The 26,641-nt window shown below is 38.7% G+C and overlaps 1 protein-coding gene across 1 annotated transcript in view; it reads right to left on the bottom strand.

Annotated features, from left to right (window-relative positions):
* Positions 1–26,641, bottom strand: part of LOC128639526 (trichoplein keratin filament-binding protein) — a 54,272-nt gene that overhangs the window by 9,832 nt on the left and 17,799 nt on the right. Inside the window, exons 5-9 of the mRNA XM_053691666.1 lie at positions 14,343–14,440; positions 13,772–13,851; positions 8,153–8,325; positions 5,296–5,405; positions 906–1,028 (exon numbers count right to left, since the gene is read on the bottom strand). Of these exons, the coding sequence (XP_053547641.1) occupies positions 906–1,028; positions 5,296–5,405; positions 8,153–8,325; positions 13,772–13,851; positions 14,343–14,440 (584 nt within the window). The remainder of the gene's footprint in view (positions 1–905; positions 1,029–5,295; positions 5,406–8,152; positions 8,326–13,771; positions 13,852–14,342; positions 14,441–26,641) is intronic.

Raw genomic sequence — 26,641 nt, 5'->3', positions numbered from 1 at the left:
TGCTCTTTCAATTTTTCTAGGTCTGTGTTTACCAATTTCACAAAGGTCTCAACGCTGCCATTGACCTCAGGAGGGATAAAGGTGCTCCTTTTAAATAAACCAGTGCCCTTAAGTTGTAATCTATTACTTGCATTTTCACCAGAGGAATTTATCACATGCATTTGATCTTTATTAGAAAAAAAAGCCTTCAATTTTAAACTCCTAAAGAATCTAAACATATCTTTATCTAATTCAAATAGATCAATATTTTTGACCGGACAAAATGTTAATCCCTTGTTGAGTAACGAAAGTTCACTTTCAGTCAATATAGAGTCAGATATGTTAATAACATTATTTACTTGCTTTACGGTATCATGCAATGTCCTAGTCATTTGGCTGTACTGAAGCCAAAGGCGCTTCTTGAATGGGATTGGTCATGGTGGGCTTGCCTAGCGTTGTAGGCTCGCCCCCCCCCCGACCCGATCCCATCATTGAAAACATTTTTTTTTTCTTTTATGATTCAGATAGAGAATGCAATTTTAAGCAACTTTCTAATTTACTCCTATATTCAATTTTTCTTCGTTCTCAATCTCTTGCTATATTTATTTGAAAAAGAAGGCATCTAAGCTAAGGAGCCAGACAATTTTTGGTTCAGAATGCTGGTCAGCACTTGTTTATTGGAGGGTGATTTTATCCACCAACCAGCAAGAACAACCCAGGTTGTTCACCAAAAACGGGCCGGCTTCTAAACTTATATTCTTGCTTTTCAAAAAAAGATACCAAGAGAATGAAAAAAATTGATAATAGGAGTAAATTAGAAAGTTGCTTAAAATTGCATGCTCTACCTGAATCACAAAAGAAAAAATTTGGGTTTCGTGTCCCTTTAAAGATTAGCTGCCTTTCCCAGTCACAGACTTTGGTGTCACCTGTATATGGGCCACTCCATGTTCCAACCCCAGCCTTCTGATCTCATCTAGTGATAGTTGCTCAGAACAGGGTACGTTTGCAGTTTTTTTCTCAGATGTTTGGGTAGTCTGCTGGTTTCTGGCCTGACGGTACAAAGTCACATATTTATATTGTTTTAAAAACATATTTCTGGTAGACAGTGCTCACAGAAATGAACAACTGTATACAATCAAGCTGACAATTATGAATCTCAAGAACACCCTGTTTATTAACCCCTTAATGACCACAGCACTTTTCCATTTTCTGTCCGTTTGGGACCAAGGCTATTTTTACATTTTTGCGGTGTTTGTGTTTAGCTGTAATTTTCTTCTTACTCATTTACTGTACCCACACATATTATATACCGTTTTTCTCGCCACTAAATGGACTTTCTAAAGATACCATTATTTTCATCATATCTTATAATTTACTATAAAAAAATATATAAAATATGAGGAAAAATAAAAAAAAACACACTTTTTCTAACTTTGACCCCCAAAATCTGTTACATATCTACAACCACCAAAAAACACCCATGCTAAATAGTTTAAAAATTTTGTCCTGAGTTTAGAAATACCCAATGTTTACACGTTCTTTGCTTTTTTTTGCAAGTTATAGGGCCATAAATACAAGTAGCACTTTGCTATTTCCAAACCACTTTTTTCCAAAATTAGCGCTAGTTACATTAGAACACTAATATCTTTCAGGAATCCCTGAATATCCCTTGACATGTATATATTTTTTTTTAGTAGACATCCCAAAGTATTGATCTAGGACAATTTTGGTATATTTCATACCACCATTTCACCGCCAAATGCGATCAAATACAAAAAATCGTTCACTTTTTCACAAATTTTTTCACAAACTTTTGGTTTCTCACTGAAATTATTTACAAACAACTTGTGCAATTATGGCATAAATGGTTGTAAATTCTTCTCTGGGATCCCCTTTGTTCAGAAATAGCAGACATATATGGCTTTGGCGTTGCTTTTTGGTAATTAGAAGGCCGCTAAATGCCACTGCGCACCACAAGTGTATTATGCCCAGCAGTTAAGGAGTTAATTAGGGAGCTTGTAGGGTTAATTTTAGCTTTAGTGTAGTGTAGTAGACAACCCCAAGTATTGATCTAGGCACATTTTGGTATATTTCATGCCACCATTTCACCGCCAAATGCGATCAAATTGAAAAAAAAGTTAAATTTTTCACAATTTTAGGTTTCTCACTGAAATAATTTACAAACAGCTTGTGCAATTATGGCACAAATGGTTGTAAATACTTGTCTGGGATCCCCTTTGTTCAGAAATAGCAGACATATATGACTTTGGCGTTGCTTTCTGGTAATTAGAAGGCCGCTAAATCCTGCTGCGCCTCACACGTGTATTATGGCTAGCAGTGAAGGGGTTAATTAGGGAGTTTGTAGGGAGCTTGCAGGGTTAATTTTAGCTTTAGTGTAGAGATCAGCCTCCCACCTGACACATCCCACCCCCTGATCCCTCCCAAACAGCTCCCATCCCTCCCCCACCCCACAATTGTCCCCGCCATCTTAAGTACTGGCAGAAAGTCTGCCAGTACTAAAATAAAAGTTTTTTTTTAAAAAATTTACATATGCTAGGGTGTAGGATCCCCCCCTTAGCCCCCAACCTCCCTGATCCCCCCCAAAACCGCTCTCTAACCCTCCCCTCTGCCTCATTGGGGGCCATCTTGGGTACTGGCAGCTGTCTGCCAGTACCCAGTTTGCAAAAAAAAAGTGCTTTTTTATTTTTGTTTGGCTTTTTTCTGTAGTGTAGCTTCCCCCCCCACACAGACAAACCCCCACCACCTTGCTGATCTTTTTTTTTTTTTTAAATATTTAGACATTTATACTTTTTTTATTAATACATTTTCTGTAGTGTAGCGGTTCCCACCCGCTCCCTCCCCGTGCATGCGCCCGCCCTCCCGTGCACGCGCGCACGTCCGTGCGCGCCCCCGCTCATCCCCGCCCACGATCCCGCCCCCCCTGCACATAACCAGGGCCATCGATGGCCGCCACCCGCCTCCCGGTCCGGCTCCCACCCACCAACGCAGGGAGCCACCGATCTCCGGTGCAGAGAGGGCCACAGAGTGGCTCTCTCTGCACCGGATGGCTACCAAAGGTTATTGCAGGATGCTTCCATATCGAGGCATCACTGCAATAACCGGAAAGCAGCTGGAAGCGAGCAGGATCGCTTCCAGCTGCTTTCCACACCGAGGACGTGCAGGGTACGTTCTCAGGCATTAACTGCCTTTTTTTTGAGGACGTACCCTGCACGTCCTCGGTCGTTAAGGGGTTAAAGGTACATTAAACACTTCAAGATAATATGAATTGCTTAATTACATATAGTAAAACAACTTTGCAATATACTGTCATTATTTATTTTGTTCTCCTTTCCTGTAATTTAATTCTGAATATTGTGAGCTTTATAATTCATGTCAAACATTGAAGTGCAGACACATCTATATTCCACACAGTCATTGGTTGTTCACGCTAGTAAGCCATTTATAACCATTCCTAATTGGCATCAGCAGAAAAGGTAACCTAAGTTACAATATGGCAGCACCCACTGCTTTATGAACATTAACTTTACATTTTTTTTAAATATTTAAACAACTAATAGGAGCTCTGAAGTCACTGTAATCATTCTAGACTAAGGGGTCAATTTATCAAGCTCCGTATGGAGCTTGATGCCCCTTGTTTCCGGCGAGTCTTCAGACTCACCGGAAACAGAAGTTATGAAGCAGCGGTCTAAAGACCGCTGCTCCATAACTTGTCCGCCTGCTCTGAGACAGCTGACAGAAATCAATCCAATCCAATCCGATCGGGTTGACTGACATCCCCTGCTAGCGGCCGATTGGCCGTGAATCTGCAGGGGGCGGTATTGCACCAGCAGTTCACAAGAACTGCTGGTGCAATGATAAATGCCGACAGCGTATGCTGTCGGCATTTATTGATGTGTGGCAGACATGATACGCTACATTGTATCATGTCCATCCACACTATAATAAATATACCCCTATTTCGCAATTGCAATCAATACTTTCAACTTATAATATAGGCGGAATTTAACTTGCGTGCAAATGGCCACAAAAACCCGATAACGCTCATGCGCAAACTATAGCATGTCACTCATAAACTAGCCCATAATTTTTAAAAATAAATGTACAAATTATTCTCAGGCTAATCTTTGCTCTGAATACATCATTCAAGCAATAATGTATTTAGTGTTTAATGTCTCTTTAATGGATGCCATTCCAATCCATTAGAATTCTTGTGTGAAAAGATTGTATATGAATAATTTTACCTTCATGTTCAAAGCCATTCAAATCCATTAAATGAATCACTGTTTATTTTTTTTAAGAAAAGGTAAAAAGAGATACTAGTGAAAAAAATGCTCAAACGTGTTAGAAGTTTTTATTGTTGCACTAATTCATGCATGTTAATCCAGTGATCACAATTCTAAAATGCCTCTGCTGCTAATACACCTAAAGCTTGAGAGCTTTACCCCGAACAACAACACAAAGTTGTTATCAGCGTCTTTAATCTCCCAATTCCGTAATACAAAACCCAATGGGCAACAAACAAAATGGCAATTTTGTGGGTTTAGCGATTATGTCACAGTTTGAAGGGTCTCTATGTTGACTGATCTCTTTTAATACTGTGTAGAGATTCCAATAGGTGACTTGTGTGCAATCAAGCTGTTGTGCTCCAAAAATATTGAGTGCTTGTTATTAATATTTTAACTTTAACTGATTTAGCAGGAAGCATCTCCATCTGTCTGGTTCCTTCGTTGCTTCCTAATGACATCCAATATGATGGAGGGTGATGCCAATTCGCTTTACCCATGCACAAAACTAGTGGTACAGTCAAAGACTTTTGGGAATACTCGGTAGTAAGTCAAAAAGTGTTGTCTAGGGGCTATTAATTAGTTTTAGTTGTTGAATTTGATAAGTGAAAAATAGCTCTGTAAACATGTTGCTTAGTATAGAAGATATGAATTGTGATCAGAAAAACAGGACTAGCACTTGTTAAATATAGGGCCATTTTTAAACCAAAACAATAATTTAAAAAGTGCTGTTAATAAACAATGAAAAGGGCTGATTATGATCATGTGACTATCATCAGCAGTCATTAAGATGCAGGTAATTATCAAATGATAAACCCATTCGTCTTTGAAAGCAGTGAGATGCACTTTGTACCGGAATTCTGAAAGACTTGCATAGGGACCAATGTGTAATGTTAAACAACTGGTAAGTAATGGCCAGTGGGTGACAAGAGGTCAATTCATGGTAGTGGGTTATTCATGGTGTTCATGTTCTTAGCATTTACATTTTTTTACTCTCTGTAGTAACTAATACCTTTTCTGCCATATGTTGACTTCTCAATTGAGCGATGTCTTGTTGCAGCCTTTGTTGACTTTCCAAATTCTTCTTCATCTGGTTTTTGATTTCCAAATCTTTTCTTGACTCTACAAGCAGAAAATAAACACAGTTGTCCACTATCACTTAGATAATTTAATCTTTCTCATCTGACGGCTGTTGCCTTTACATGTATTCTCTGTAAGTCATTCTTATTGGCCTATATTCACTAAGTTATGGAAGCAATGCGATGAAGTAAATGACTATGTATTTTACTGATCTCTACTAATTCACTAATACACATAATAGGAATACATTTTGATGATGAAATACAACAACTTGCCACAGTATTGTGCTTATGAGATAAAGTAAAGCTTTCGTCCCCATGCTCAACAAATTTTAATTGAGATTACCCCAAGGCGCACAGGCCAGTAACAGGGACATCACACATGTACATGATAAGTCATACAGGCCCATTTATCAAGCTCCGTACGGAGCTTGAAGGGCCGTGTTTCTGGCGAGACTTCAGACTCGCCAGAAACACAACTTATGAAGCAGCGGTCTAAAGACCGCTGCTCCATAACCCTGTCCGCCTGCTCTGAGCAGGCGGACAGGAATCGCCGGAAATCAACCCGATCGAATACGATCGGGTTGATTGACAGCTCCCTGTGATTGGCCGCGAGTCAGCAGGGGGTGGCTCTTGTGAGCTGCTGGTGCAATGTTAAATGCGGAGAGCGTATTGCTCTCCGCATTTAGCGAGGTCTTGCGGACCTGATCCGCAGTGTCGGATCAGGTCCGCAAGCCCTTTGATAAATGGGCCTGATAGTGACCACCAAAGGCCATTGCATTTTGATTCCATGGTGTGGTGGCATTGTAAGGATTAATGAAAACCTATCTATTTGCTACCCTGCACAGAAACACTGTAACACATTTTAATGACAAATAAACCTAAGATACATTAATCCACTCAAAAGTCGTTTATAGAAGATGCTACTGCACCATACTTTACCAATCCAGTATATCAACAATTGCAATAAAATATATGGAGATGATAACAACACTATTAACTACTCATCATTTTAATTGTTTTAGCCTTTTCCTTCTGTTATTTTTTTCAATACCAACCAATGCATTCTAATTAAAGTTGTAATTAACTGCTACATCTGGTTAGAGTAGAATATGATTGAAATGTATGTTTGCTAGTTTTGTAAGGACATTAACATCAGTAGTGTACAGAACCCAGCTTCTCCTGTGGCTCCCTTTCCATTACATGGAAGAAAACACAAAACGACCCAGTTTTGTCCGACATGATCTGCTCAGCGGATCATGTCTGACAGACATCGATGAATGCACACAGCATATGCTGTCTGCATTTATCATTGCACAAGCAGTTCTTGTGAACTGCTTGTGCAATGCCGCCCCCTGCAGATTTGCGGCCAATATAATGGTTTAAAAGTATAGAACAGACTCTTGTAAGGTTCAGTGCCAAATATTCTTGTGCTTGATTAATATTGGTTACCTATCACTGATCTAGTCTTTTTTTTTGGGGGGGGGGGGTTTCAACAAGCTTTACTGAAGATATAAACATACATTACAATGAATTATGTAAAGTGATCATAAATTATATATAAAGATTAGGAAGAAATATAAGAATATAGGTTTCATTACCCAATGTTGTGCCAATAGTGCTGCTGTCTCGTATTTAACAAAAAAATTATATTAATTTATAGTTTACAGCTTAATTTACTTATACTGTCTCATGAAACTTTATCCTTTACAGTAAAATAATAGCAATACATTAATTTTAATTGGATATTTTATTAATGTTATATACAATTTAATGAAGAAATAAAAAGGATATAAGAGACACACTGTAAAATAGATTTTCTGTTTATTGACATAATATATGTGACTTTACATAGACTTTGGTTTCTTCAATTTGAGGGGCTAATCTCAAATAACATAGAAATACAATGGGATTTATTACTTTCCTCTTTTCAACTTGGAGATTTGTACAGGGTAAGAATCAACTGATTGCCAATGTATTTGTTTATTATTTTTCATATTGTTAATGCTTATGTAAACATATTGCTTTATTTTGTGTCTTTAAAGGGACACTAAACCCAATTTTCTTTTTCTTTACTGATTCAGCATCAGTTTTAAGCAACTTTCTAATGTATTCCTATTATCTATTTTTCTTTGTTCTCTGGTTTTGGTTCAGAACTTGGGTTAGTTACCCTTGCTTATCGGTGGCTAAATGTAGCCACCAATAAGCAAGCGCTATCCAGGGTTCTGAACCTAAAATGGGCCGGCTCCTAAGCTTTCTATTCCTGCTTTTCAAATAAAGATGTCCAGAGAACGGGGGAAATTGATAATAGGAGAAAATTAGAAAGTTGCTTAAAATTACATGCTCTATCTAAATCATGAAAGAAAACGATTGGGTTTAGTGTCCTTTTAATAAAAAAAGAATACAATAAAAAATACATTAAAGGGACACTGAACCCAAATTTTTTCTTTCGTGATTCAGATAGAGCAAGACATTTTAAGCAACTTTCTAATTTACTCCTATTATCAAATTTTCTTCAATCTCTTGGTATCTTTATTTGAAATGCAAGAATGTAAGTTTAGATGTCGGCCCATTTTTGGTGAACAACTTGGGTTGTCCTTGCTGATTGGTGGATAAAGTCATCCACCAATAAAAAAAGTGCTGTCCAGAGTCCTAAACCAAAAAAGAAGCTTAGATGCCTTCTTTTTCAAATAAAGATAGCAAGTGAACGGTCCCTTTCATTTACAAATCTACAAAGTATGATAGAGTTTGAAAGTTGAATTACTGTATATGATAACCTTCTGTCCTAACCTTCTGCTTTCTTCCTGCTCAGACGTGTAAGAGTGGCAGATCGTTCAGCTTCTAGCTGCCATCTTTGTTGTTCTATGGCTCTCAGCTTCTTCTCTGCCCAGTGACGTTCGCTTTCCAGATCTTGTCGTCGGCGGTCTTCTCTTCTCAAGCTCTCTGCTTGTCTTACTCCCATACTGTAATTAGGGTGAAGTGTGAGGTGGTAATATCACAAAATAAACTAAAGAGCCATTGTTAACATTTACTGCTTTTTGTATAAAATGTCATAGCATATAGACTGCATTAAAAAAAAAAAACATGCCACAAATACAAGCTTTATGAGCAGGCAAGGTCTTTGGCTCCTGATGCTTTAGACATAGAAATAGATGCATATGTGTGTATGCTGCTTAAGCAGTAATAACTTTGCACATATCAATATTGACTTTTCTATCCCTTTAACTTCTGCTTTTTCATACGTACAATATCATTTTCATTCAGTATAATGCCACTTTAGGCTACTGTGTCCAGAAGTATTGTCCCAAGGGGACAGTCTACTCCAGAATTTGTATTGTTTAAAAAGATAGATAATCCCATTATTACCCATTCCCCAGTTTTGCATAACCAACACGGTTATATTAATATACTTTTTTACCTCTGTGATTACCTTGTATCTAAGTCTTTGCAGACTGCCCCCTTATGTCAGATCCTTTGACAGACTTGCATTTTAGCCAATCAGTGCTGACTCATAAGTAACTCCACAGATGTAAGCACAGTGTTATCTAAATGACACTGGCACACACTAGCGCTATCTAGCTGTCAAACTGTCAGTGTTAAAATGCACTGAGAAAAGAGGTGGACTTTAACGGCTTAGGTTTAGCTTTCAACCAAGGATACCAAGAGGACAAAGCAAATTTAATTATAAAAGTAGATTTTGAAAGTTGTTTAAATTGCATGCCCTATCTAAATCATGAAAGTTTAATTTTGACTAGACTGTCCCTTTAAAGGGGCAGTCTACACCTTAGTCATCTTAAAGTTTGGTCATTTTGAAATGGCAGTCAAACTCTGCCCACTGATGACATCACGATCTGGGTTGTATCTAAGCAGTCTGCTGAATAGCATTGACAGTCTGTTGAATCCAACTAGTGAGCATTTTGTGATTGGACCCTATTATGCAACCCAGATTGTGATTTTATCAGTGGGTGGAGCTTGGCAGCTATTTCAAAGTGGCCAGAAAGTGATATAGAGAGGAGAGGAGGATATTTGCAGCTTAATCTAAGGTAAGACTTTAAAGGGACATTAAACAATTTTTTTCTTTAATGATTCAGATAGAGCATGCAATTTAAAGCAACTTTCTAATTAATGCCTACTATACATTTTTCTTCATTCTCTTGCTATCTTTATTTAAAAAGCAGGAATGTAAAGCTTAAGAGCCGGCCCAATTTGGTTCAGAACCCTGGATAGTTTTTGCTTATTGGTGGCTACATTTAGCAAACCAATAAACAAGCATAACCCAGGTTCTCAACCAAAAATGGGCCGGCTCTTAAGCTTTGCATTCCTGCTTTTTAAATAAAGATAGCAAGAGAACGAAGAGAAATTGATAATAGGAGTAAATTAGACAGTTGCTTAAAATTGCATTCTCTATCTGAATCATTAAATAAAAAATGGGGTTAGTGTCCCTTTAAGATGACTAAGGAGTAGACTGTTCCTTTAAAGATTATTTTTTTTTAAAGAGCAACACTAGAAAAAAGATTCATAATCTCACATCAGAAGAAAGTAGATTTAGGAGTAATTTTCAGAAGCACATCTTTTAAGAAAGGATACTAGATTCATTAAAAAGACTTCAAATAGAAGAATGTCTGTGATTTGCAGAAGGCTGTCATTAGCTCCACTAAGAATAGGAGTCACTGATTTTATCTAGATCAAGTAAGAATAAGATTAAATGGGCTTAAAGGGACAGTCTAGGCCAAAATAAACTTTCTTGATTCAGATAGAGCATGTAATTTTAAACAATTTTCCAATTTACTTGTATCACCAATTTTGCTTTGTTCTCTTGGTATTCTTAGTTGAAAGCTTAACCTAGGAGGTTCATATGCTAATTTCTTAGACCTTGAAGCCCACCTCTTTCAGATTGCATTTTAACAGTTTTTCACCACTAGAGGGTGTTAGTTCATGTATTTCATATAGATAACACTGTGCTCGTGCACGAGAAGTTATCTGGGAGCAGGCACTGATTGGCTAGACTGCAAGTCTGTCAAAAGAACTGAAATAAGGGGGCAGTTTGCAGAGGCTTAGATACAAGGTAATTACAGAGGTTAAAAGTATATTAATATAACTGTGTTGGTTATGCAAAACTGGGAAATGGGTAATAAAGGGATTATCTATCTTTTAAAACAATATAAATTCTGGTGTAGACTGTCCCTTTAACCCCTTAATGACCACAGCACTTTTCCATTTTCTGTCCGTTTGGGACCAAGGCTATTTTTACATTTTTGAGGTGTTTGTGTTTAGCTGTAATTTTCCTCTTACTCATTTACTGTACCCACACATATTATATACCGTTTTTCTCGCCATTAAATGGACTTTCTAAAGATACCATTATTTTTATCATATCTTATAATTTACTATAAAAAAAATTATAAAATATGAGGAAAAAATGGAAAAAAACACACTTTTTCTAACTTTGACCCCCAAAATCTGTTACACATCTACAACCACCAAAAAACACCCATGCTAAATAGTTTCTAAATTTTGTCCTGAGTTTAGAAATACCCAATGTGTACATGTTCTTTGCTTTTTTTGTAAACTATAGGGCCATAAATACAAGTAGCACTTTGCTATTTCCAAACCATTTCTTTTCAAAATTAGCGCTAGTTACATTAGAACACTGATATCTGTCAGGAATCCCTGAATATCCATTGACATGTATATATATTTTTTGTTAGTAGACATCCCAAAGTATTGATCTAGGCCAATTTTGGTATATTTCATACCACCATTTCACCGCCAAATGCGATCAAATACAAAAAATCGTTCACTTTTTCACAAATTTTTTCACAAACTTTCGGTTTCTCACTGAAATTATTTACAAACAACTTGTGCAATTATGGCATAAATGGTTGTAAATTCTTCTCTGGGATCCCCTTTGTTCAGAAATAGCAGACATATATGGCTTTGGCGTTGCTTTTTGGTAATTAGAAGGCCGCTAAATGCCACTGCGCACCACAAGTGTATTATGCCCAGCAGTGAAGGGGTTAATTAGGGAGCTTTTAGGGAGCTTGTAGGGTTAATTTTAGCTTTAGTGTAGTGTAGTAGACAACCCCAAGTATTGATCTAGGCACATTTTGGTATATTTCATGCCACTATTTCACCGCCAAATGTGATCAAATTGAAAAAAAAAGTAAAATTTTTCACAATTTTAGGTTTCTCACTGAAATCATTTACAAACAGCTTGTGCAATTATGGCACAAATGGTTGTAAATACTTGTCTGGGATCCCCTTTGTTCAGAAATAGCAGACATATATGACTTTGGCGTTGCTTTCTGGTAATTAGAAGGCCGCTAAATCCTGCTGCGCCTCACACGTGTATTATGGCTAGCAGTGAAGGGGTTAATTAGGGAGTTTGTAGGGAGCTTGCAGGGTTAATTTTAGCTTTAGTGTAGAGATCAGCCTCCCACCTGACACATCCCACCCCCTGATCCCTCCCAAACAGCTCCCTTCCCTCCCCCACCCCACAATTGTCCCCGCCATCTTAAGTACTGGCAGAAAGTCTGCCAGTACTAAAATAAAAGGGTTTTTAAAAAAAAAGAAAAAATTTTTTAAGCATATTTACATATGCTACTGTGTAGGATCCCCCCCCCCAAAACCGCTCTCTAACCCTCCCCTCTGCCTCATTGGGGGCCATCTTGGGTACTGGCAGCTGTCTGCCAGTACCCAGTTTGCAAAAAAAAGTGCTTTTTTTTGTTTGTTTGGTTTTTTTTCTGTAGTGTAGCTTCCCCCCCACACAGACAAACCCCCACCACCTTGCTGATCGTTTTTGTTTTAAAACGTTTTACCCATTTTTTTACATTTTTTAACATTTTTTACTATTTGATTTTCTGTAGCGTAGCGGTTCCCGCCCCCACCCTCCCGTGCACGCGCGCGCGTCCGTGTGCGCCCCCCGGCCATCCCTGCCCACGATCCCGCCCCCCCTCCACATCACCAGGGCCATCGATGGCCGCCACCCGCCTCCCGGTCCGGCTCCCACCCACCAACGCTTTGAGCCACTGATCTCCGGTGCAGAGAGGGCCACAGAGTGGCTCTCTCTGCACCGGATGGCTTTAAAAGGTTATTGCAGGATGCCTCCATATCGAGGCATCACTGCAATAACCGGAAAGCAGCTGGAAGCGAGCGGGATCGCTTCCAGCTGCTTTCCACACCGAGGACGTGCAGGGTACGTCCTCAGGCGTTAACTGCCTTTTTTTTGAGGACGTACCCTGCACGTCCTCGGTCGTTAAGGGGTTAAACCGCTTGAAATGAGTATAAACATACTACCAAGTGGAATATAAAGACTATCAGTAATCATGTTTTATTTTTAAGAAATTATAATATTGTTTCTATATTGTTTTTAATATGTAACATTGTAGGATAAATGTTTGCTATAGAGATGATGTTTAAATGTATATCACACATATACTGTATATGAAAATCCTTTTTCTGTTTTGTTATATGCGCATTGTGTAATAAGATTTAGCTAGCTGTGGATTTAATGAATAATCAAGAACCATGGTGTGCTTACACGCCCATGGTGGGCGTTACTGATTTGTTAATTGGTTAGACTTTGTTTTAAAAGAATTGTTTGTTACAAGGTGCTTTATGCCTGAGGAAACAGCCAGTTTTAAGCCTGAGAAATGCGTTGCATAGATAGGGGGTACATTGCACATGCCCCCTATAGCCACTGCTTGTATGTTTTTAGTTCTTGACATTTTTAATAAGCCTTTTTTACTACAAGCTGAGTGGAAGCACCTGTTTTTGTCTGACCTATCATTATACCATATCTGAGCCACTGAAGCTGCCCCCTTCTGTAGTGGATTGGACTGCACTTGCATACCTCGCTGGAGCCAGGAGAGGGTTTACTGGTACACCCCAAGTTACTTGTTCCTACTAGTACATAAGTGCACTTTTACCAAATGTGAGTATAAATTTGGCTTGAATAGCCATTTGCTCATATCTGAATATGCTGATACACACATCTGTTTTATGCTTTCTTCATAGGCTGTTATAAGAATTGTGTTTGCATTTCAGATAGAAAAGTTAGGAGGCTTGATTGGTTTTATGACATTATATACCAGGCATCCTCAAACTTCGCACTTCAGAGGTTTTGAAACTACATTTCCCTCCCTGGCTGAGCATCATGGGAAATGTAGTTCCAAAACCTCTAAAGGGGCAAATTTGAGGATGTCTGTTATATTCCATCAAAATCTATGTTGCCGTGGTTCTATTTCTGGAATCCTTCGCTCAGGACCATGGACAGCTTTTGGATATGCACATGCAATAATGTCATACTTCAAGGAAAAAGGGTGCGTCCTTATATTAAAAGCTTTGTAGGAGATAGGTGTTGTCCTGCCTAAAGAAAAGACTATTGAATCATTTATATTTCACACTTACAGAATGGTTTCACGATCCTTCTGACCTGATTTTGTGGACAAGAGCTCCAACCTATTCTGAAGGATGCTGTCTTTTGTCACCTGCATGGAAACATTTTTAAATAAATTAATTTCTTCAAGTTAACGGTGAAAGAACATGAAGGATTTAGGATTTCTGAAGAGGTAAACATTTCTAAATTTAAGAATTAGAGAAGTATGCGAGTGAAGGTGATAAAGACAAGATAAATACAATATAACATCCTCATTGATGGAGATACAAGAGAAAAGCAGAACATAAAAAAAATATTTATTCTTAGAGGTGTTCTCATAGTTCTTAAGAATAATAAGTCATTGATTTTGGCACAAATTTCAAAAGACATACAGAATATTGATTGTATCTATTTAAATCTATGAGTTACAGATTGGAACTCATATTGTACCGATCCTTTATTAATTATTATAACAGTTATGAGTATTGAAATCCCACAGTGGCCATCAAGCTAACAATCACCACTGACAAAGATACATTGATGATTTGGGATTAAGTGATGGATCAATCGGGATTGTATATGCATGTTTAGCAGGAACATTACCTGTTCTCTTCTTTTTGATTCTTTTTGTGGGAAATCTTCATTTTGCCTCTGAATATCCTTAATTTGCTTCTCACCATCTGAGAGTTTCTTCTGGATGTCTGGAAGAGGAAAATATAACAAAAGTGAGTACACCCCTATGTGGAATTGTCCAAATTGGGCCCAATTAGCTATTTTCCCTCCCAGTGTCATGTGACTCATCAGTGTTACATGGTCTCAGGTGTGAATGGGGAGCAGGTGTGTTAAATTTGGTGTTATCGCTCTCACACTCTCTCATACTGGTCATTGGAAGTTCAACATGGCCCCTCATGGCAAAGAATTCTCTGAAGAACTAAAAAAAAAGAATTGTTGCTCTACATAAAGATGATCTAGGCTATAAGAAGATTGCCAAGACCCTGAAACTGAACTTCAGCACGGTGGGTAAGACCATACAGTGGTTTCACAGGACAGGTTCCACTCAGAACAGGCCTCGCCATGGTCAGCCAAAGAAGTTGAGTGCACATGCTCAGCGTCATATCCAGAGGTTGTCTTTGGGAAATAGTCGTATGAGTGCTGCCAGCATTGCTGTAGAGGTTGAAGGGGTGGGGCGTTAGTGCTCGGACCATACTCCACACACTGCATCAAATTGGTCTGCATGGCTGTCGTTCCAGAAGGAAGCCTCTTCTAAAGATGATGCACAAGAAAGCCCGCAAACAGTTTGCTGAAGACAAGCAGACTAAGGACATGGATTACTGGAACCATGTCCTGTGGTCCTATGAGACCAAGATAAACTTATTTGGTTCTGATGGTGTTAAGTGTGTGTGGCGGCAACCAGGGGAGGAGTACAAACACAAGTGTGTCTTGCTTACCAGTCAAGCATGGTGGTGGGAGTGTCATGGTCTGGGCCTGCATGAGTGCTGCCAGCACTGGGGAGCTACAGTTCATTGAGGGAACCTGAAGCAGAGCATGATCCCGTCTGTACGGAGACTGGGCTGCAGGGCAGTATTCCAACATGATAACGACCACAAACACACCTCCAAGACGACCACTGCCTTGCTAAAGAAGCTGAGGGTAAAGGTGATAGACTGGCCAAGCATGTCTTCTAGTCCTAAACCCTATTGAGCATCTGTGGGGCATTCTCAAACGGAAGATGGGGGACCGCAAGGTCTCTAACATCCACCAGCTCTGTGATGTCGTCATGGAGGAGTAGAAGAGGACTCCAGTGGCAACCTGTGAAGATCTGGTGAACTCCATGCCCAAGAGGGTTAAGGCAGTGCTGAAAAATAATGATGGCCACACAAAATATTGACACTTTGGGCCCAATTTGTACATTTCCACTTAGGGGTGTACTCACTTTTGTTGCCAACTGTTTAGACATTAATGGCTGTGTGTTGAGTTATTTTGAGGGGACGCAAATTTACACTGTTATACAGGCTGTACATTTACTACTTTACATTGTAGCAAAGCGTCATTTCTTCAGTGTTGTCACATGAAAAGATATAATAAGATATTTACAAAAATGTGAGGGGTGTACTCACTTTTGTGAGATACTGTATATATCCTGAAAATCAAATAATAGACTTCATAACATGTTTTCCTATTGAAATATAAATTTGAAATACTGCACACATACATTAACACGTTCACTACAGGGAATTTCAACGAAAAACAGAAGATTCTTTGCATTTTTGCTATCCTTGTTTAAAAAGTTTGTTTTTTAATTTACCTATATATCTTTTTAAAGTAGACAACCCAAGTTATTGATCTAGGCCCATTTTGGAATATTTCATGCCACTATTTGGCGACCAAATATGATCATGTACATAAATTAACTTTTTTGCAAACTGGGTTTCTCACTGAAATTATTTACACATAACTACTACAGTCATAAGGCAAACAGTTGTAAAAGCTTCTCTGGGGTCCCCTTTGTTCAGAATGTTTTTTGGTAATTAGAAGGCTGCTAATTGCTGATGCGCACCACACTTTTTAATTTCCTGGCAGTGAAGGGTTAATCAGTTACCTTGTAAGGTTCATTTTTGCTGCAGTGTAGGGATTACCCCCCACCTGACACCGCCCATCACTTGATCCCTACCTGTTTCCTCTCCTCTCAAACAGCACTCTTCCCTCCATCTCCCCCTACTGGTCACTACCATCTTAGGTACTGGCCAACAGTCTGCCAGTATGCAGTTTAAGGCTATTTATAAATATATTCAGTGCTTTTTTTTGTAAAAGAAAAGGTGCTGGTACTCAAAAAAAAGGTTACGGTACTCACTGATTATAAATTGATAAATTCTGCTTAGTAACTTTGAGAAAAGCAAAGGGACAACATTATTTACAATGTTTGATGTATTTTGTAGCCCCCTCTTGTGAAAACTACAGTATTTAAATGATGATTACAAATATTACCTGTTAAGAGTTGGCAGAGGTGGGGATACTCAGTACCGATGAGTAACCCCACCAAAAAAGTCCTGAATATATTTATTGATTTATTCTTGTAGTGTAATGATCCTTCCTCACACTCCCACCTCCCTGATCCTCCCCAACAGCTCTCTTACATTCCCCCTTCCCACTGTTCACCGCAATGTTTTTTCTTTATATAATTATTAATTTATATATTTTCATGTAGTATAGGGGTTTCCCTCAACTCCCCCCCCCCTCCCCTTCAAGCGATTTATTTCCCCCCTGTAGTGTAGTTAACCCCTCCCCCTTCCAGTCTATATTTTTCTATAGCATAGGGCCCCCCATCCTTCCTTCTCCCTGATCATAGACCGTATATTTTTTGAATCATTGTTAAAATATATATTTTTCAATAATACACTTTGATTTTATTTTAATATGTATGCATATGAGTGAAATACTTTATTTGAACAAATGTTATATGTTTTTTGTTTAGCATATTTTCAGTTGTTAACAGTTTACTTCAAGTCTCTAAAAGAGGTAGATTTTTCAGTGTTATTTTATGTTGGACTCAAGCGCATTACTTAACTGACCCCTTGTAATTTGAACGATAATCCTTTAAAAGTATAGTGAATGTTGAAAAAAATGTTGGCTGTGTTAGGATTCTCTGTTAAACCTTTTTACCAATCGCTTGTTATCCCAGTTGGTGTGTTATTCTTTGTGAGATTCTCTGAGATTTGCATTCCACTTGTAATCTAGCCCTTAATTTGCAATGTAATTTAAAAACACAAATATAATATTTTTTCTAATGTAAAATGAGTCTCCCAGTCTTGACAAAAGGGCTGAATAGGGGGTGTTCCTTGAATATGTCTGATGTTTTCTCACAGGTCTCATTGTATTCTCCATGCACCTTACACCTGTAGTTCTTGCTGTTTTATTATGTAAAATAGCATGCTTGTTTAAAAAATATGCAATGTGCTTATTGTACTGATTAAAATATACATGTATGTGAAACTAGAGTATATGTACATGATTAAAAAAAATGTTGCTATCAATGCTAGGAGCTCCCTGATACATTTATTTTCTCCAGCGAGATTATGCAAACCTAAGCTTCTGTTCCCTTTTTTTTTTTTTAGAGAGATTTGAGTGAGATCTGCCCATGTGAGGGTCAGCGTAATTATTTTACTTAATGGGGCCTATCTATCAAGTTTCGAATGGAGCTTGACGGCCCGTGTTTCTGACGAGTCTTCAGACTCGCCAGAAACACAAGTTATGGAGCAGCGGTCTAAAGACCGCTGCTCCATAACCCTGTCCGCCTGCTCTGAGCAGGCGGACAGGAATCACTGCAATTCAACCCGATCGAATACAATCGGTTGATTGACACCCCCCTGCTGGCGGCCGCGAATCTGCAGGGGGCGGCATTTCACCAGCACCTTGTGAGCTGCTGTTGCAATGCTGAATAAGGCGAGCGTATTGCTCTCCGCATTCAGCGAGGTCTTGCAAACCTGATCCGCACTGTCGGATCAGGTCTGCAAGACCTTTCTTAAATAGGCCTCAATGTCTTTAAAAAAATCAGGACCTTACAGAAAGGAAATAACAAAAAAAACAAGGATATATATATATATATATATATATATATATATATATATACAGGGAGTGCAGAATTATTAGGCAAGTTGTATTTTTGAGGATTAATTTTATTATTGAACAACAACCATGTTCTCAATGAACCCAAAAAACTCATTAATATCAAAGCTGAATAGTTTTGGAAGTAGTTTTTAGTTTGTTTTTAGTTATAGCTCTTTTAGGGGAATATCTGTGTGTGTGCAGGTGACTATTACTGTGCATAATTATTAGGCAACTTAACAAAAAACAAATATATACCCATTTCAATTATTTATTTTTACCAGTGAAACCAATATCACATCTCAACATTCACAAATATACATTTCTGACATTCAAAAACAAAACAAAAACAAATCAGTGACAATATAGCCACCTTTCTTTGCAAGGACACTCAAAAGCCTGCCATCCATGGATTCTGTCAGTGTTTTGATCTGTTCACCATCAACATTGCGTGCAGCAGCAACCACAGCCTCCCAGACACTGTTCAGAGAGGTGTACTGTTTTCCCTCCTTGTAAATCTCACATTTGATGATGGACCACAGGTTCTCAATGGGGTTCAGATCAGGTGAACAAGGAGGCCATTTCATTAGATTTTCTTCTTTTATACCCTTTCTTGCCAGCCACGCTGTGGAGTACTTGGACGCGTGTGATGGAGCATTGTCCTGCATGAAAATCTTGTTTTTCTTGAAGGATGCAGACTTCTTCTTGTACCACTGCTTGAAGAAGGTGTCTTCCAGAAACTGGCAGTAGGACTGGGAGTTGAGCTTGACTCCATCCTCAACCCGAAAAGGCCCCACAAGCTCATCTTTGATGATACCAGCCCAAACCAGTACTCCACCTCCACCTTGCTGGCGTCTGAGTCGGACTGGAGCTCTCTGCCCTTTACCAATCCAGCCACGGGCCCATCCATCTGGCCCATCAAGACTCACTCTCATTTCATCAGTCCATAAAACCTTAGAAAAATCAGTCTTGAGATATTTCTTGGCCCAGTCTTGACGTTTCAGCTTGTGTGTCTTGTTCAGTGGTGGTCGTCTTTCAGCCTTTCTTACCTTGGCCATGTCTCTGAGTATTGCACACCTTGTGCTTTTGGGCACTCCAGTGATGTTGCAGCTCTGAAATATGGCCAAACTGATGGCAAGTGGCATCTTGGCAGCTGCACGCTTGACTTTTCTCAGTTCATGGGCAGTTATTTTGCGCCTTGGTTTTTCCACACGCTTCTTGCGACCCTGTTGACTATTTTGAATGAAACGCTTGATTGTTCGATGATCACGCTTCAGAAGCTTTGCAATTTTAAGAGTGCTGCATCCCTCTGCAAGATATCTCACTATTTCTGACTTTTCTGAGCCTGTCAAGTCCTTCTTTTGACCCATTTTGCCAAAGGAAAGGAAGTTGCCTAATAATTATGCACACCTGATATAGGGTGTTGATGTCATTAGACCACACCCCTTCTCATTACAGAGATGCACATCACCTAATATGCTTAATTGTTAGCAGGCTTTCGAGCCTATACAGCTTGGAGTAAGACAACATGCATAAAGAGGATGATGTGGTCAAAATACTCATTTGCCTAATAATTCTGCACACAGTGTATATATCAGAAAAGAGAGAACAGCACTCCTGAGATAGAACAAAAGCTAGAATAACTTCCATGCTTGTTCATTTCAATTGCAACTCAGGGTGCGCTTTCTTTTAGCACACTATGCCCCTTCACAGAGAAAAAATATCCTGTAGTATATCAGTCTGATCCTGCCCAATGACAGTCCAGCGCCGAAATACCAGGCAATTCTTCTCTGAACAAAAGAAACAACAACCCCAGACGATCTTTCCGGCCTTCTGTGGGCCGCATCAGTGAAGTACAGTTTTATCTCTTTAATGGCATGAGTGCAAGGAGTCCACGTCTGGTTTCCCCCATTACTCTTAGGAAGACCTAAGAGTTATTTGCATAATTATTAGAAAAGAGAGAACATCACTCCTGAGATAGAACAAAAGCTAGAATAACTTCCATGCCTATTCATTTCAATTGCAACTCAGGGTGTGCTTTCTTTTAGCACACGTTGACGCCTATCCACAGAGAAAAACATATTCTGTAGCATATCAGTCTAATCCTGCCCAATGACAGTCCAGCGCCAAAACACCAGGCAATTCTTCTCTGAAGAAAAGAGACAACAACCCCAGACGATGGTGTCAGCCTTCCATGGGCCTCATCATTGAGTTGCAGTTATATCTCTATAAGGGCATTTGTGCAAGGAGTCCACGTCTGGTTTCCCCCATTACTCTTAGGGAGACCTAAGAGTAATTTGCATAATTATCAGAAAAGAGAGAATAGCACTCCTGAGATAGAACAAAAGCTAGAATAACTTCCATGCCTGGTCATTTCGATTGCAACTCAGGGTGCGCATTCTTTTAGCACACGTTGATGCCTTTCCACAGAGAAAAAATATCCTGTAGCATATCAGTCTGATCCAGCCCAATGCCAAAATACCAGGCAATTCTTCTCTAAACAAAAGAAACAACAACCCCAGACGATCATTTCGGCCTCATCAGTGAGGTGCAGATGTATTTATCTAAGGGCATGTGTGCAAGGAGTCCACATCTGGTTTCCCCCATTACTCTTAGGGAGACCTAAGAGAAATTAGCATAAATATCAGAAAAGAGAGAGAACAGCACTCCTGAGATAGAACAAAAGCTAGAATAACTTCCATGCCTGGTCATTTCGATTGCAACTCAGGGTGCGCATTCTTTTAGCACACGTTGATGCCTTTCCACAGAGAAAAAATATCCTGTAGCATATCAGTCTGATCCAGCCCAATGCCAAAATACCAGGCAATTCTTCTCTGAAGAAAAGAGACAACAACCCCAGACGATGGTGTCAGCCTTCCATGGGCCTCATCATTGAGGTGCAGTTATATCTCTATAAGGGCATTTGTGCAAGGAGTCCACGTCTGGTTTCCCCCATTACTCTTAGGGAGACCTAAGAGTAATTTGCATAATTATCAGAAAAGAGAGAATAGCACTCCTGAGATAGAACAAAAGCCTCAGTTGCAATTGAAATGAACAGGCATGGAAGTTATTCTAGCTTTTGTTCTATCTCAGGAGTGCTGTTCTCTCTTTTCTGATATTTATGTAAATTACTCTTAGGTCTCCCTAAGAGTAATGGGGGAAACCAGACGTGGACTCCTTGCACAAATGTCCTTATAGAGATATAACTGCACCTCACTGATGAGGCCCATGGAAGGCTGACACCATCGTTTGGGGTTGTTGTTTCTTTTGTTCAGAGAAGAATTGCCTGGTATTTTGGCATTGGGCTGGATCAGACTGATATGCTACAGGATATTTTTTCTCTGTGGAAAGGCATCAACGTGTGCTAAAAGAATGCGCACCCTGAGTTGCAATCGAAATGACCAGGCATGGAAGTTATTCTAGCTTTTGTTCTATCTCAGGAGTGCTGTTCTCTCTCTTTTCTGATATTTATGCTAATTTCTCTTAGGTCTCCCTAAGAGTAATGGGGGAAACCAGATGTGGACTCCTTGCACACATGCCCTTAGATAAATACATCTGCACCTCACTGATGAGGCCGAAATGATCGTCTGGGGTTGTTGTTTCTTTTGTTTATAGAAGAATTGCCTGGTATTTCAGCGCTGGACTGTCATTGGGCAGGATCAGACTGATATGCTACAGGTTATTTTTTCTCTGTGGAAAGGCATCAACGTGTGCTAAAAGAACGCGCACCCTGAGTAGCAAATGAAATGAACAGGCATGGAAGTTATTCTAGCTTTTGTTCTATCTCAGGAGTGCTGTTCTCTCTTTTCTGATATATATATATATATATATACACACTGTAGTATAAATAACCACACACACTCACATCAGAAATTTACTTTCAACCTAAAAATCACAAGGGTTGGAAATAGGTTTAAATTGTAGAGTTCCGCTGCCAACATATTGTGTGGTCAAAAACAACAGCAGTGATCCCACATGAATGGATATGCTAAGGAAAGTTTGCTTATATGTACTATTTGTAAATACTAGATACTGATATATTAAAGATTTATAAAATGTAACTTTTAATTTAATTTCTAATAAAAGAACAGCAAAAACAGTTATGAGAGCTGCTTGTTGGTCATATTGTGTGGTCAGTCTAATGTACTGTTTGGCTGTAATAAGAAAGTTTTACCATTTGTAGCCAGATTAAATCCATTATCAAAGAGTGATGCCCCCACCTTCTGCCATTAGTAAACATTTAAATTTTTCCAGTTTTATAAACCTTAATAAACCATCTTCCTAAACATAATTTGATATCCCACACATAGCAGTAAATGCTCTACAAAATGTGAATAATTCTGTATTTAATTAAATTAAAAATGTTTCTATACGATCTGTAGTCTGTACTTTTCTTTATTTTGTTTTCTGTCTGAATATATTTCTCAAGACAATACATGAAAATAATACTTTTTTAAAGGACAATTATATATTATGGAAAGCGTATACAATTGCCTGTTACATTAATTTGTGCAACAAATTATGTTATTAGGGGGTTTTAAGTTTCAAAGGATAGGACATGAAAAAAACTCTTACGAGAGGTAATAAAGATCCTCTCCTAGATCATACAGAAGTGTTTTGGTTTTTTAAACTTAGTACTAGACGGCCAAAGGGATTAAACAAATAATAGGATGTGCATTTATTCTATTATCCATGTAATGAAAGCCATGCAGCACAATTATCAATCTGCGAGCGGACAGGATTCACATGTTGGGGGCTAGTTATCAAGCCGTCTACTTTTCTGGCTTCGCCGGCCCAATACGTCCGCCTAAGCTCGCCTACCTTCGCCGCCGCGGACCTTGAATACGTTCGCCTAAGTTATCAAATAAAGCTGTCAAAAAGCCGCGGGGCGATGAGCAGCGGACTGTGACAGTTATCACTCATCCGATCTCGCTGCCCTTCGGCTTTTTCCCAGCTTTATTGCTAGCCTGTCACTAAGCACTCACACTAAACTGCACTGTTCTACCCCCTATACCGGCGCCCCCGGAGCCCCCCGCAACTCAATAAAGTTACTAACCCCTAAACCGCCGCTCCTAGACCCTGCCGCAAGTCTTATAAATGTATTAACCCCTAAACCGCCGCTCCTAGACCCTGCCGCAACTCTTATAAATGTATTAACCCCTAAACCGCCGCTCCCGGACACCGCTGCCACCTACATTATACCTAGTAACCCCTATCCTGCCCCCCCTATACCGTCGCCCTCTATTATAAAATTATTAACCCCTATCCTGCTGATCCCGCACCTCTCCGCAACTAAATAAATAGTTTAACCCCTAAACCGCCGCTCCATGAACCCGCCGCAACCTATAATAAATTTATTAACCCCTATCCTGCCCCCCACTACGCCGCCGCCACTGTAATAAAATGATTAACCCCTAAACCTAAGTCTAACCCTAACCATAACGCCCCCCTAACTTAAATATTAATTAAATAAATCTAAATAAATTAACTCTTATTAACTAAATGAATCCTATTTAAAACTAAATACTTACCTTTAAAATAAACCCTAATATAGCTATAATATAAATAATAATTATATTCTAGCTATCTTAGGATTTATATTTATTTTACAGGTAACTTTCAATTTATTTTAACCATGTACAATAACTATTAAATAGTTATTAACTATTTAATAGCTTACCTAGCTAAAATAAAGAGAAATGTACCTGTGAAATAAATCCTAACCTAAGTTACAATTACACCTAACACTACACTATACTTTAATAAATTATTCCTATTTAAAAATAAATACTTACCTGTAAAATAAACCCTAAGATAGCTACAATGTAATTAATACTTATATTATAGCTATTTTTGGATTTATATTTATATTACAGGTAACTTTGTATTTATTTTAGCTAGTTAGAATAGTTATTAAATAGTTATTAACTATTTAATAACTACCTAGCTAAAAGAAATACAAAATTACCTGTAAAATAAATCCTAACTTAAGTTACAATTAAACCTAATACTACACTATCATTAAATTAACTAAATAAACTACCTACAAAGAACTACAATGAAATACAATTACATAAACTAACTAAAGTACAAAAAATAAAAAAAGCTAAGTTACAAAAAATAAAAAATTACGTTACAAACATGTTAAAAATATTACAACAATTTTAAGCTACTTACACCTAATCTAAGCCCCCTAATAAAATAACAAACCCCCCCAAAATAAAAAAAATCCCTACCCTATTCTAAATTACATAAATTTCAATGCTCTTTTACCTTACCAGCCCTTAAAAGGGCCATTTGTGGGGGCATGCCCCAAAAAGTTCAGCTCTTTTGCCTGTAAAATAAAAATACAACCCCCCCCCCAACATTAAAACCCACCACCCACATACCCCTAATCTAACCCAAACCCCCCTTACAAAAACCTAACACTAATCCCCTGAAGATCATCCTACCTTGAGTCGTCTTCACTCAGCCGAGCCACCGATGGAACTGAAGAGGGCATCCGGAACGGAAGAAGTTAATCCTCCAAGCGGCGCTGAAGAAATCTTCCATCCGATGAAGTCATCATCCAGGCGGCGCTGAAGAAGTCTTGGATCCGGCCGATGTCATCTTCAAAGAGGCGCTGAAGAGGTCTTCTATCCGGGCGAAGTCATCTTCCAAGCCGGGTCTTGAATCTTCCTTCCGCCGACGCGGAACCACCTTCTTCACCGACGGACTACGACGAATGACGGCTCCTTTAAGGGACGTCATCCAAGATGGCGTCCCCTCAATTCCGATTGGCTGATAGGATTCTATCAGCCAATCGGAATTAAGGTAGGAAAATCTGATTGGCTGATGGAATCAGCCAATCAGATTCAAGTTCAATCCGATTGGCTGATCCAATCAGCCAATCAGATTGAGCTCGCATTCTATTGGCTGATCGGAACAGCCAATAGAATGCGAGCTCAATCTGATTGGCTGATTGGATCAGCCAATCGGATTGAACTTGAATCTGATTGGCTGATTCCATCAGCCAATCAGATTTTCCTACCTTAATTCCGATTGGCTGATAGAATCCTATCAGCCAATCGGAATTGAGGGGACGCCATCTTGGATGACGTCCCTTAAAGGAGCCGTCATTCGTCGTAGTCCGTCGGTGAAGAAGGTGGTTCCGCGTCGGCGGAAGGAAGATTCAAGACCCGGCTTGGAAGATGACTTCGCCCGGATAGAAGACCTCTTCAGCGCCTCTTTGAAGATGACATCGGCCGGATCGAAGACTTCTTCAGCGCCGCCTGGATGATGACTTCATCGGATGGAAGATTTCTTCAGCGCCGCTTGGAGGATTAACTTCTTCCGTTCCGGATGCCCTCTTCAGTTCCATCGGTGGCTCGGCTGAGTGAAGACGACTCAAGGTAGGATGATCTTCAGGGGATTAGTGTTAGGTTTTTGTAAGGGGGGTTTGGGTTAGATTAGGGGTATGTGGGTGGTGGGTTTTAATGTTGGGGGGGGGGTTGTATTTTTATTTTACAGGCAAAAGAGCTGAACTTTTTGGGGCATGCCCCCACAAATGGCCCTTTTAAGGGCTGGTAAGGTAAAAGAGCATTGAAATTTATGTAATTTAGAATAGGGTAGGGATTTTTTTTATTTTGGGGGGGTTTGTTATTTTATTAGGGGGCTTAGATTAGGTGTAAGTAGCTTAAAATTGTTGTAATATTTTTAACATGTTTGTAACGTAATTTTTTATTTTTTGTAACTTAGCTTTTTTTATTTTTTGTACTTTAGTTAGTTTATGTAATTGTATTTCATTGTAGTTCTTTGTAGGTAGTTTATTTAGTTAATTTAATGATAGTGTAGTATTAGGTTTAATTGTAACTTAAGTTAGGATTTATTTTACAGGTAATTTTGTATTTCTTTTAGCTAGGTAGTTATTAAATAGTTAATAACTATTTAATAACTATTCTAACTAGCTAAAATAAATACAAAGTTACCTGTAAAATAAATATAAATCCAAAAATAGCTATAATATAATTATTAATTATATTGTAGCTATCTTAGGGTTTATTTTACAGGTAAGTATTTATTTTTAAATAGGAATAATTTATTAAAGTATAGTGTAGTGTTAGGTGTAATTGTAACTTAGGTTAGGATTTATTTCACAGGTACATTTCTCTTTATTTTAGCTAGGTAAGCTATTAAATAGTTAATAACTATTTAATAGTTATTGTACATGGTTAAAATAAATTGAAAGGTACCTGTAAAATAAAAATAAATCCTAAGATAGCTAGAATATAATTATTATTTATATTGTAGCTATATTAGGG

This window comes from Bombina bombina, chromosome 9, assembly GCF_027579735.1.
Source record: "Bombina bombina isolate aBomBom1 chromosome 9, aBomBom1.pri, whole genome shotgun sequence".
In the NCBI taxonomy this organism is placed as follows: Eukaryota; Metazoa; Chordata; class Amphibia; order Anura; family Bombinatoridae; genus Bombina; species Bombina bombina.
Note: the sequence above shows the minus strand (reverse complement) of the source record. Positions and strands in the feature narration are given on the sequence as shown.